This window comes from Oryctolagus cuniculus, chromosome 6 (genome assembly GCF_051225735.1).
Source record: "Oryctolagus cuniculus isolate XC-2025 breed Fujian yellow rabbit chromosome 6, ASM5122573v1, whole genome shotgun sequence".
In the NCBI taxonomy this organism is placed as follows: domain Eukaryota; kingdom Metazoa; phylum Chordata; class Mammalia; order Lagomorpha; family Leporidae; genus Oryctolagus; species Oryctolagus cuniculus.
Window position 1 is genome coordinate 31,637,509 of NC_142872.1, and position 12,855 is coordinate 31,650,363.

A 12,855-nucleotide genomic window follows, 5' to 3' on the forward strand; every position below is an offset into this window, starting at 1 on the left:
GGTACAGGAACAATGACTGGATTATGCTTTTCAGCTTGCCTCTGCAATTTTATTATGAATGTCAGTGAATTGAGTTGCAGCCGTCTGTGTCCGGGTATCTGGCCAGTGCAGGCCCCGTCTCCACCTCCTCATCCTGCAGTGGTGGCGTCACCCCTCCAGCACAGCTCAGTCAGGCCGCACCTGCTCAGGGAAGCATTCCCTGACCCCATGGGATGTTTGGCTGTGTTTTTGACTTTGTCGTCATCCCGTTCATGCCCCTGATTGTGCGTTTCCCACATGGTATCCTGATAACCACAGTCGTGGTGTGCATAGCTCCTGCAGGGCAGGGAACTGGCTTCCGTGTCCCCAGGATCAAGCCTAGTGTTAGAGACTAAGTGCAAGTCCCACGGTCGTATGCTCTTTGACCCAGGGGGACCTTGTTCTGCACCATCTGCAGCAGCTCACTTTTCAGGTGGGAGAACAGGTCTTGGGAAGGCTGGTAGCAGGTAGGACTAGGACTGGGGCAGGACGTGGGTGTCCCGGTGCCCTGGTGAGCAGGCGAGAGGTTTCATTTATTGAGCATCTGGTTTGGACTGGCCTCTGCGTCATGAATACCCGCTGGAGAGATTTGGCCAGTGAAGTCCAGAGGCTCCGCATTTATTCATCTAGAGCATGGCCTGCCCAGTGGGAGTTCTGAAAGCTCTCCGGGTAATTCTTCCTTTTTTTTTTTGACAGGCAGAGTGGACAGTGAGAGAGAGAGAGAGACAGAGAGAAAGGTCTTCCTTTGCCGTTGGTTCACCCTCCAATGGCCGCCGTGGCCGGCGCGCTGCGGCCAGCGTACCGCGTTGATCCAATGGCAGGAGCCAGGTACTTATCCTGGTCTCCCATGGGGTGCAGGGCCCAAGCACTTGGGCCATCCTCCACTGCACTCCCTGGCCACAGCAGAGAGCTGGCCTGGAAGAGGGGCAACCGGGACAGAATCCGGTGCCCTGACTGGGACTAGAACCCGGTGTGCCGGCGCCGCAAGGCAGAAGATTAGCCTAGTGAGCCATGGCGCCGGCCATCCAGGTGATTCTGATGAGCAGCTGCGGCCAGGAGTCCGTGAGGTGGAGTCCCAGCGCGTCGTGGTGAGCCTCCGAGACTTGAGTTGATGTGCAGAAGAGACTTAAAACAATGAGGAAATAAAGCAGCCTCACAGAACAGTAAAAAATGAAGCTACTTAATGTTGCAATGCTTGATAACACTGTGGAGTTAAAATGCTCACTTTTGAAACCCATGTTCTCAAAGTTGAGAAAAAGGAAATTGGGAATACATCAGGAGAGCTGTCTTTTTTTTCTCCCCACAGAGTCCAGTCAGTTCTGTGACCGTCCGTGGCTTCCGGACATTGCCTCTGTTCATTTCATTGCAATGCACATGCGTGTGGTTCAGAAAAAAAAAATAATGCTTTGTTGCAACACGATTCCTGGCATAATTAGTTCAGTGAAGAGTGAGCAGTGCGTTAAGATTGAAAAATATCGTACTGGCATGGAAACCACTATAGAATTCCCGAGCTGGAACAATTCGGCCCACACATTCTGCCGATGAAGAAATTGGAGCCCAAAGAAGTTCAGTGCTTTGCTCACGGCCACACAACTGGCAGCCAGTCAAGTCATCATTCATTTGTTCGTTTGGTCATTCAGAAAATGTTTCAGTGCTTCTTTGTTCCAGCTTTGCCCTTGTTTGGGGATAGTAGTGGGCAAGTGACCATTTATGACAGTGGTGTGTGTGTGTGTGCATGTGTGCACGTGTGTCTATCTGTATAAGCGTGTGCATCGCTGAACCAGAAAATGTGAACAGGCATGCGAGTTCTGAAGAACACACGCATGGGGTGGTGGTAGCTTCTTGGGATCCCATTGGTGGTTAGAGAAAGCCTCCCTTGAAGAGATAGTCTTTAAGCTGAAGCCTTAATTACAATAAGGAGTCACCCATGAAAGGCTGCCCCACCTCCTGGAGGGGAGAGTCCTGGGAGATGAAACCCGGTCAGGAGCACAGATGTCCCAGCTGCACTGGGCAACACAAAGTCAGGCTCAAGGTGTTCGTGCCAGTAGGTGTTAGGAGGTGTTTTGTTTTGGTTGTTAACCTAGTCCCACTGTTGGTCAACTTTACCTGCAGCTTAGGCAAATGAGCATTTTACAAGGCATCACGGGATCTTGGAAACTCGGCCACTACAGTTGCCACTTCTCCGGCTGCGATGGCTGCTTAGGTTTTCGGAGGGCATCATTTTTGCTTCTGCAGAACCTGTGTCAGTCACGCGTTGAAGTCACGGCCAGGTTTTGCTTTGCTGTGCTGTTAGATCGAGAACTGGGAACAGCTCACATGGTGTCCAGTGTAGAGGTGTCCCACTCCAGTGCGGAGGCTCAAGACTGCTGTCTGTCTGTGCTGGGATGGTTGTGATTCCACGCCGACGCCTGCCTTTTTTCTTCACCAGATTGAGAACGCCAGCGAGGTGCTCATCACGCCCTTGGAGAAGTTCCGGAAGGAGCAGATCGGGGCTGCCAAGGTGAGCGTTCCATGGCCTTGTTCTGGGAGTGTGGGGTGGGAGGCCTGGGGAGCACAGCCCAGCATGGGCAGGTAAGCCTGGAGCCCCCTGCTCTGTCTTTGCAGGGCGACGCAGTACGGCCTTAGTCGCCTGCTCTGGAGCAGGCCCTCTAGCGTTTGTTCGCAGATTGCTTTAGATCATGGATCATCCGGAGGTGGAATCCTGGCTTGCTCTGTGTTTTGCGTAGCTGTGTGCTTGGACAGTGGACTGCAGTGCACAGTACACTGTTTCTGTTGAAATGTGTTTACTGTGGATGTCCACAGCTCTCAGCCTAAGCAGGGCTTGAGAATTTGACCCTGTGGGCACCTGAAATTTCTTTAAAGGGAGGCAGAGCAAGCGCTTAGCCAGATTTTGCCATGTGTGAGGAAACGGGCCCTCTCTTGCCAAATCTTTACATTTTTCCAATGTAAAAAGAGAAAAACTCTGAAAAGCCATAGTTCTATGTGGAATTTCTCACTGGAAAATAATTCAAAGTGTGTGTGTGTGTGTGTGTGTGTGTTGCACATTGTACAGGTCAGAAAGCCACATCTGCAGACCTGCCTCACCCCTGACACCACCACACGTTACCCCTGACCTGGGCGAGCTATAGCCAAAGCGAAGCTAATTCTCAGGTGTTACTCAAAGACCGCAAAGGGAGCCCTGTTCATTTTTCAAAGGTGTCTTCCCCAGGGTCTCCTGCCCAGTGTTAAATCACTCAGAATCCCCAGGCAGCTTGACCTTCCGATGAGTGTTAGGGCCACCTGTGGGGAAGACATTTTCATTGGAATCCATGGAAGCCAAAAGCTTTACATTTTCTTCCTGGTTTTCAGTTCAGTCTCAGTTCTTTGCGCCACCTGCTGGGCATTCTGGGCGTCACCACTCAGGCTTGGTGGGGACTTCATCCAATTGTAAAAAGGCCTTGAGAATTGAGGGCAGGTGGGACAAAGCGGCTGAGATGTCCAGCTTAGCTCAGCGCTCTCTCTCCCTCTCTCTCTCCCTCTCTCTCTCTCTCTCTCTCTCTCTCTCTCTCTCTGCCAGCTTTGTCACTAATAGAAGTAACTGAGGGAAGCCAGGGTATGAAGGAGGAGGTTTATTTCGGCTCAGTTTTGGACGCACACAGTCTCAGTCTGGCGGTCGGCTGGTCTGGCTTTTGGTGGCGACAGTGAATGTTTAAGCATGTGTTGAGGAAGGGGCACACGGTGAAGAGGAGGCAGAGGGAGGCAGGGAGCCCCCGGCCTCGGGTCTGTGTGGCCTTTCCTTGTGGAGCCACTGTGATTCCGTTATGGGCACTGCCTCACCGACCCAGGGCCCCCACTTGGGCCACCCCTGGACGGAGTCCCCACCTTAATCCCGGAAGGCCTGGAGGACCCTGCGTGTGGCTGCCTGGGATTTTGGGTCCACGGTTGGAGGAGAGACCCCGGCGGGCGTTTTCCTCCTGCTTTGATAACACGCCTCTGCCAGTCTTGGTTGCTGGTTCCCCAGGAATGGGGCCTCACTGGCTTAGCGTCCGAGCTTAAGGTCGGTGTCTGGTTCCACTGACAGACAGTTCCTCCAAGACTCGGGGCCCGCCGAGCGATGGCAGAGAACGTGCCGCGCATGGCCACAGCCTCGGCCCTCCCTGGCTATGCGGGGCCTTCTGCTCAGCGCCCTGGGACCTGAGCGTCCTGCTCCCCGTGAGCACTGGGCCGTGGCTTCCAGAGGTTGTGAGGGGGCATGAGGTGGAGGCAGGGCGGTCACCTCTCCTCCCCCAGGTGGCTTGGGGTTACTGCGGTGACCGTGGAGGAGTGGGCTCCCCGTGACTGACACCACGACCGTGGTGACAGGAGCAGCCGGCCTAGACACTGACACGTGGATGAGTGAGAGTTCCAATGGTCACTCACCAAAGCCTCTTTTCCCCTTAGGCACACGCTGTTCCCCATTCATTAAATCATTAAAAAGCATCAGTCAGATAGTTTGTTGAAGTTAGCCATCAGTCTTCACAGCTCGATTGGCCGATGTCTGGGGTAATTTTGCATCCCCCTCTCTTTGTCATCTCCTTTCTTTATTCACTGTATCCAGCTCTGCTGCCCACATACCCACACACCAGATTTCGTAAATTTAAGGAGATACCTGACAGTAAACCCACCGTGAGGGGCTCGAGGGAAAGGTGTCAGAGCAGCGGGGGCTCCCTGCCTGCAGGGGTAGCGCTGGATCCTGCCTGTGCAATGCTAAAATTACGTCTTCCTCCGCCCGCCTCTCTGGTGCTGCCTTGGTTGCCATGACAACCTGTTGCGAGAGCTGGGCGAGAAGGAGGGGTACGCGGACTGGACTTCCTGTGCTGATGTGGCTGCTCTGGGGTGGGCTACCACCTAGGAGCTTGGTGGAGTCAGTTGAGATTTCTGGGCGGGGGGATGTTGATTTCCCCCCGCGTATACCTGCACCTGTTTCTGAGACAGGTTTGGCAAGCTGGATGGTGTGTGAGAGCAGAATAGCCTACCCTGGGGAGTAGTGGTTAAGAGCCGGCCTAGAGAGGCACTGCGGGAGTCCTGTCTCGCTGCTGCTGTTTGCAGGTAAATCTGGGAGCCCTGATTCCTGATCTGAGAAATGGGTACAGTCAGGTCACTTGCCTCAGAGAGTTGCTGTGAGGGAGAAAGGAGTGAACTCACTGAAAGCACTTCAATCAGAGGCTGTCGTGTCAGGTGTGTGCATGTGAGAACAGAGGCTGCCCAGGGGTCATTTGCTGTTGGCTGCTGTCCTGGACATGCACGGTTCCTTTAAGAGATAGGGGAGCACACGCTCTGTGCCTGGCACCGCTCTTGGCCCTGGTGCTTGGTGGAGAACAAAGCAAGGGTGGTTCCGGTGCTGCTGGTGAGGCTGGGGGACATGCATTAGACAGAAAGACAGAAATACCTGTGTCATTTCAGGTGGTGGCAGGTGAGTGGAAGGGTTGTCTTCATGGTGCACGGGGCATGGAAAGCCAAGAGGTGTCCTTGGTGAAAAGGAGACAGGTGCGTGTGACAGCACCCTCTCTGTCACCACGGTCATCCCTGCTGTAGTGTCCTGAGCATGTCCCATGCTGAGCTCTGTGTGAGGGGCCTTCAGAAAATCTGGAATTAATAGATAAGTTAGTGTCAGTACAAAACATCTGGACATCCTTGAGTAGCTTTGTTGTGATGTGCCTTTCCTCCCGAGCTTTGGGAAGAGCCCTCGTGTGTGGTTTATCTCATTTAGTCCCAGCGATCACAGCAGGAGCAGGTGCTCTTGTCCTAGCTTTGTTACAGTCTTGGAGTCCTGAGAACCCCGCGCTGTGGCCTCCCCTCCTCAGCCTGGGTTTACGGATGAGAACGCTGCCCCTGGAGAGGGGCTGTGGTTTGTTCAGAGTCGTGCCCTGCAGGCTGGAATCAGTTCCAGGATCCTAAGCCAGTCCTTCGGCCTCTCAGTGCTCTGTACACAGTGGCCGCGCTGGAGGTGAAACCGTCCTGTGTCCTGAGTGGCTCTAGGTAACACTGTTCTGCCATAAACAGTTCTTTTGCGTTGGTTTTACTTATTTATTCGACAGGCAGAGAGAGAGACACGGATCTTCTGTCCTCTGGTTCACTCCCCCAATGCCTGCAACAGCCAGGCTGGGCCAGGTGGAAGTCAGGACCTGGGAACTCCAGCCGGTTCTCCCACGTGGGTGGCAGGGACCCGATACTTGGGCCATCACGTGCTGGTGCCCAGGGTGCACAGTAACCGGAAGCTGGACTCTGGAGCGTAGCACTCTGATACGGGACACAGGCATCCCAGGTGGCATCCTGACTGCCACACCATGTGCCCCCACACTTCCCGCCCCTATGACATGCCCCCCATCCCCCACCCCGCGCCTCCATGAGAGTATTTCCTTCGTGGCTGGGCTGTTCCCGCGCAGGCCGCACTGCTGTTTTCTTGGGCCGGAAACGGCTTTGCTTCCTCTTCACTCTCTTCGCTTGTTCCGTCCGCTTCTCTGTTGGTCCTGCTTGAGCATGCCGTGGGAAGGCGTGATTTGCCAGAAGGTCCACATGCCAGTGTCGCCCATTCCCTGGCCTTTCCTTCTCGCTGGCCAGCTGGATTGCGCTGGCCCCAGGGCGCTCCTTTTTGGGATTACTGACCAGGCTGCTGGACGTGGATGTGAGCAGTAATTAGACTTGGGGCCAGGCCAGCTCACAGGTCCTGGTTCCTATAAAGGAGTAGAGTTGCTGGGGTCAAGTCTTTGCCTGTACCTTTCTCAAATTGAAGGGGTAGTATTCCTCCAATTTTTTCTCTGTTGGTTTGATATTTTTTATATTATTGTCCTTGCGTGTGGATGGTTTTCTTAAAGAAGTTAAATGCAGGGGCTGGCGCTGTGGTGCAGCGGCTTAAGCCACTGCCTGTGATGCCGGCAGCCCATATGAACACTGGGTCACGTCCTGGCTGCACCACTTCGATCCAGCTCCCTGCTGATGAGCCTGGAAGGCAGCAGAAGATGGCCCAAGAGTGCTTGGGCGCCTGCACTCACGTGGGAAACCTGCATGGAGTTCAGCTCGGCTCAGACCTGAGCATTGTGGCCAGTGGAGGAGTGAACCAGTAGATGGAAGATCTCTCTCCTTCTCTGTCTATGTCTCTTCCTTCTCTCTGTAATCCTGCTTTTCAAATAAAGAAATAACTGATCTTAAAAGGATTTAGCCCTGTAGAAATGGATTCTTGCCAGTTACTCTGCTCAATTACTCCGTAGGTCTTAGCTCCCATCTCCCCTCCCCGGGAGGCCTTCCCTGCACATCCCCTCTGAAGAATCTCCGCGGTGTGGAGCACTGGTCATAGTGATGCTGCTGCTTGCTTGTCCCCTGATGGTGTTTCTCTTTCATTCATTCATTCATTCATTGACAGGCAGAGTTAGTGAGAGAGAGAGAGAGAGAGAGAGAGAGAGAGGGAGGGAGGGAGGGAAGGAGGGAGAGGTCTTCCTTTTTCCATTGGTTCACCCCCCAAATGGCTGCTATGGCTGGCGTGCTATGCTGTGCCAATCCGAAGCCAGGAGCCAGGTGCCCCCTCTTGGTCTCCCATGCGGGTGCAGGGTCCAAGCACTTGGGCCATCCTCCACTGCACTCCCGGGCCACAGCAGAGAGCTGGACTGGAAGAGGGGCAACCGGGACAGAATCCAGCGCCCCAACCATGACTAGAACCCGAGGTGCTGGCGTTGCAGGCAGAGGATTAGCCTAGGGAGCCGTGGTGCTGGCCGGTGTTTCTCTTTCTAGAACATTCCCACTTCGAGGAGAGGGACCGCTTCTGACTGGTGTTGTCAGTGCCTGGTGTGGAACCTAACAGAGTGGCTGCTCGTTATGAGTTTGTTAATGAATAAAGAGATCGAGCGGAGCTTCCTGTCTGGCTGGGAAGCTTTTTCTGCCTCTGGTCCTGGGAGAGCACACGCGTGTTCCCTGCAGGCTCCATGTGAGTCAGGAGCAGCCCTGTTGCTGGTCATCTCGCTGTGGTGTAGCTGACCAGGGCCAGCCTCCTGCTGCGCCCTGGGCCACTGTCCCTGCTGGGACGCGGAAGGGAGAGACTGCAGTGACCCTCTGCGTCCAGTGTGCTGGGGGTGTGCCCTCGGGAGGGGCACTGTCCCGGCTCAGATCTCGGCCCTCTTCCCCTCTGGGGCTCTTGACAGATTCACTTCCCCATCTGTAAGGTGGGGGATAGTAAGGCCGGCGCCGCAGCTCACTAGACTAATCCTCCGCCTTGCGGCGCCGGCACACCGGGTTCTAGTCCTGGTCGGGGCGCTGGATTCTGTCCCGGTTGCCCCTCTTCCAGGCCAGCTCTCTGCCGTGGCCAGGGAGTGCAGTGGAGGATGGCCCAGGTGCTTGGGCCCTGCACCCCATGGGAGACCAGGAGAAGCACCTGGCTCCTGCCATCGGATCAGCGCGGTGCGCCAGCCGCAGCACACCGGCTGCGGCGGCCATTGGAGGGTGAACCAATGGCAAAAGGAAGACCTTTCTCTCTGTCTCTCTCTCTCACTGTCCACTCTGCCTGTCAAAAAAAAAAAAAAAAAAAAAAAAAAAAAAAAAAAGAAAAAAAAGTGGGGGATAGTGACAGGACCACAGAGAGCCGGTGACTCGGAGGAGGAACAGGGATTGATGCACGCATCGCTGTGATTGTTTGCTTTTTGAAGGCACGGCTCATGCAGGCTAACAGAGGTTTCCCAGGGAGAGAGAAAAATTACCCAGGATCCCACTTCCTTAACTCGGGCATTTTCAGTCGCGTGCATCCCCTGTCATCTCCGCACAGGGAGACCCCATGCCGCACGCACCAGGTCTCCGTCGTGCTTTCCTGTCTGTCTCGTGTCCCGAGTGGTTTTCCACAGGAGCAGTTGCGGCTGTGGCGTGTCGGACGCTGTCCTAGTTGCAGTCCTGTTGGCTTCTGCTCCCTTCTGCTCCGCAGGTGCAGTGAGCAGCCGAGGCAGATGGAATCTTTGTATCCAGATGCTCCTCAGCCTAGAGTCTGCGTGTGGGGCGGCCGTGTTGGGAGGTGTGGGTCTGTATGTCCAGGACTGCTTTGTGCATGCTAGGGATCAAGGCTGGGTTTATCCTGCGCGGATCCACACGTCACCTATTTAAACTGGAAGTAGATCTGCCTTCCTGTATTAGCATGGGTTGCCTCGCTCCTTTCTTTGGGGGTTAGAGACTAGAAATTTGGGCTTCAAAATGTAGTATCTTAGAATTTGGACTTCCTGCTTTCCCCTGCTTAGCACTGGGCACGACCTGTGACAGGCAGGTGCTTGTTCCCGAGGGGCTCTGATTTCATGGGCGTCGTTTGAAGAGTGGGAGCGAGGTACGTGCCGCCGCCCTGTGCTCAGGGGAGCACAGCTGTGACGCTGAGCAGGAGCGTGCAGGCCTGGAGTGGCTTTTATTCACCATTTTCTTCTTCTTCTTTTTCGGTCAGGAAGCCAAAAAGAAGTATGACAAAGAGACCGAGAAGTATTGTGGCGTCTTAGAAAAACACTTGAATTTGTCTTCCAAAAAGAAAGAATCGCAGCTTCAGGAGGTGAGACCTTGACGGGGACCCCGAGTAGTTTCTGTGTGGTGCAGGGGGATGGGCTGGCTGCTCTGGGCCCCAAGTTCTCGGGGAGGGGAGGGTTGGGAGAGACCTAGGAAAGCTGGCATTTGGTCCTGATCCCGCTCCCCCTGCCCGATGCCAGGATGACCTCTGCACCTCGCTGGAGACGGTGCTCCGACTGCCCCAGGTCCTCCCCTCCGCGGACACTTGCCGTGACGCTCTTCCCTTGCCGTCCTCTGCATGCCGTCTCGTGCCCATGGAGCTGCACAGAGCTCTGAGGGCCGGGATCGGGCTGCAGGCCCTGGGTTCTCAGGCCAGTTCTCCAGCGTCGCTTGTTAGTTGTACCTGAACTGAGTGACAGGCACTGGAAGCCCAAGAACCCAGCGGCTGCTGCAGCCCGCACTTCCTGATGCACGTTCGGGACCCAAGAATGCGGCGTCTTCTCCACTGCCTTGGAAGGCCCGGGCCTGAGTGTGTCTGCATTTTGCAGAGGTGGACACTGAGGCTGCCAGCAGCTGGTCAGTCCTGGGCTCTCGCCAGACGTCGTCAGCCCACATCCTCTATTTAGTGATTTTCTTCGTATATGTTAACAGATACAAATCAACTTTGGGGAAGCATTATTAAACACCTGGCACCCTGTTGCTGGCATCTACGCACTGATTATTCAGCACTGTTAATTGATTGCCAGCTTCCCAGCCAGTGCCTCGAGCCCTTCCCTCAGTCTGTGAAGGGAGACACTAGGGAGCAGGGTGGGATGACACTGCCACCTAGTGGATGGTTTTTTAATCAGCGTTCAATAGCTAAGGAGTTATCTGCAGAGGGGTTATTGTTGGTTCCTTTGACGTGCATACTCATTGCATATTTCTGTGGGAGTTGTCTGGCTCAGGGAGTTTTGTGGGGAATGAAATGAAGGATCTGCTTTCATGGAACTTATGGGCATCCTTCAAAAAGGTGGAAAATGAAATTGAAAGGCAGGTTCATTTTTGTGCAAAAAACGTTGGGATCCATGCCCATGAGGGGTCTTCACTGTGTTCACGAAAACTGTGTCTGATGAGACAACAATGTGTGGATTTAAAAATTTTGCTGCGCCATAGGGCCAGTGCTGTGGCTCAGCAGGTTAATGCCCTGGACTGAAGCGCCGGCATCCCATATGGCCGCTGGTTCGAGACCCAGTTCCACTTCTGATCCGGCTCTCTGCTATGGCCTGAGAAAGCAGTAGAGGATGGCCCAAATTCGTGGGCCCCTGCACCCGCGAGGGAGACCCTAAAGAAGCTCTTGGCCCCTGGCTTCGGATTGACGTAGCTCCAGCCGTTGTGGCTATCTGGGGAGTAAACCAGTGAATGGAAGACATTGCTCTCTGTCTCTACCTCTCTCTGTAACTCTGTCTTTTAAATAAATAAAATAAATCATAAAAAAAAAAGAAGCGAGGCCTGAGGGCACCACCTCCCTTCTCTGGAGAGTGTCCGCGACCTGAGCCAGTCTCATCAGCTGGAACATGCTAGCCCCAGGCCTTGCTCCTGGATCAGCTCAGACCCATAATTGGCGTCAGCTCTTCCCTGCTCACAGGGCCTGCCTCTGGTGCCTTCATGCCCTCCTCACTGCAAAAGGAGCTTCGCATGTATCCGGGACCACCCTTTAGCCCCCTGGCTGGGAGAAGGCATGAGGCACGGGGGAGGTCAGGGGGGTGCATGCATCCCACAGGGTAGGTTTTGGGTTTGCACAGGAGGCCATGGAAGGCTACACAAGCATACTGACCATGGCTGGCAGGAGCCCAGTGGGGAAGGGTCTCAGCCCAGTCATTTAAGCCAGGGGTGTTGGGGGAAGGGGGCTTCTGAAATCATGTCTCTGATTCAGTCCTGTCAGTTCCTTCCCTACGTGGGCACTTTAGAAACTCCCTGTGACCGAGCCCTGCAGCTGGGTCCCATGCAGCAGGCACTTTGCATACCAGCTGCTGCTGCTTCTTTTTAAAGATTTATTTATTTATTTGAGAGGTGGAATTACAGAGGCAGAGAGAGAGAGAGAGAGAGGTCTTCCATCTGCTGGTTCACTCCCCAAATGGCTGCAACAGCAGGAGCTTCTTCCAGGTCTGCCATGCGGGTGCAGAGGTCCAGGCACTTGGGCCATCCTCCACTGCGCCACAGTAGAGAGCTGGATTGGAAGTGGAGCAGCCGAGACTCAAACTGGTGCCCATATGAGATGCTGGCACTGCAGGCGGTGGCTTCCCCTGCTCTGAAACCACTTCGGGCTCAGCATACTGGCTTCTGTGCACTGATGTGCAGGTTCCTTGCGGAGGAAGTTGGTTGCAGGAGAGCGTGTATGTACTCTTTGGGTCTGTTTGGTAGTATCTGGAACTTTGCCAGGACTTTATTTTCGTGATTTCTTGACCAATGTTTCTTTTCTTAGCTATGCTGTAAGCTCCACGAAGGAAGTTTCTTTCTGCTCATGATAGCTGAATATGAATGAGTGATTTGCTGAGTTCAGATGTCGGAGCAGTGCGTTGAATTTGTATAATGGAAGGGGTCTGCCTCTTTTCTTAGCAAGAATCTTTATTTGAGAAAAAGAGAGAGGGAGATAGATAGAGATGAGCTTCCATTCCCTGTTTCACCCACCAGATGACCTCAGTGACTGGGGCTGGGCCAGGCAAACCCAGGAAGCCAGGAATTCAGTCTGTGTCTTCCATGAGGGTGGCAGGGACCCAGTCGCCTGAGCCGTCCCTGCTGTCTCCAAGGGTGTGCATTAGCAGGAAGCTGGAATCAAGAGTGCAGCAGGGACTCGAACCCAGGCACTGTGATAAGGAGTGCGGGTGTCCCAACTGGCAGCCTAACCACGAGGCTTGATGCCTGTGCTTGGGGGAATCTTAGCAAAGGAACACTTGAAAGACGGCCTCCTTTGGGGGCTTTGCCCTGGGAAAGGGCGGTGTAGAATGGCCTTGGATGCCAGGGTTTCTAAGGAAGCAGCGCTTTGTTTCCTGCCAGCACGGTGTTTGTTTATATGAAAAGCTCCATTGACTGTGGTCTTTGGTCAGAGTGTGCTTTCAGTGTGATGAGGTGCTGTGAAGGAGTGAGCTGAGACAGCCTTGTCCAGAGCGCCCCGGTAGGAGCCACGCCTCATCTCAGCACAGCCTCCTGCTACCCCTTCTGTCTTCTTCCCCCTGGCTCGAGGTCCCAGACCCCTGGTGTCATTGGGCCCACTCTTGGTGGGGTCCTGGACGTGGAGATACACAGAGGAAGAGTAGAGGCAGAGGGAGCAGGGCACTCCTCTTAGGGGTCAGCTGACTGTTGGTCCTTGAAACTAAGAAAATA

General features: G+C 54.4%; 1 protein-coding gene across 11 annotated transcripts in view; it reads left to right on the forward strand.

The window, feature by feature from the left end:
• The window catches only part of ARHGAP26 (Rho GTPase activating protein 26), a 448,382-nt gene that overhangs the window by 120,597 nt on the left and 314,930 nt on the right, over window positions 1–12,855 (forward strand). For all 11 annotated transcript variants that reach the window (XR_016236253.1, XR_016236252.1, XM_089336015.1 and 8 more), the window contains exons 4-5: window positions 2,447–2,518; window positions 9,440–9,541. Coding sequence is in view for 9 of the 11 variants with exons in the window: in XM_089336015.1 (XP_089192141.1) it covers window positions 2,447–2,518; window positions 9,440–9,541 (174 nt within the window). In the remaining 2 variants the exon portion in view is untranslated. The remainder of the gene's footprint in view (window positions 1–2,446; window positions 2,519–9,439; window positions 9,542–12,855) is intronic.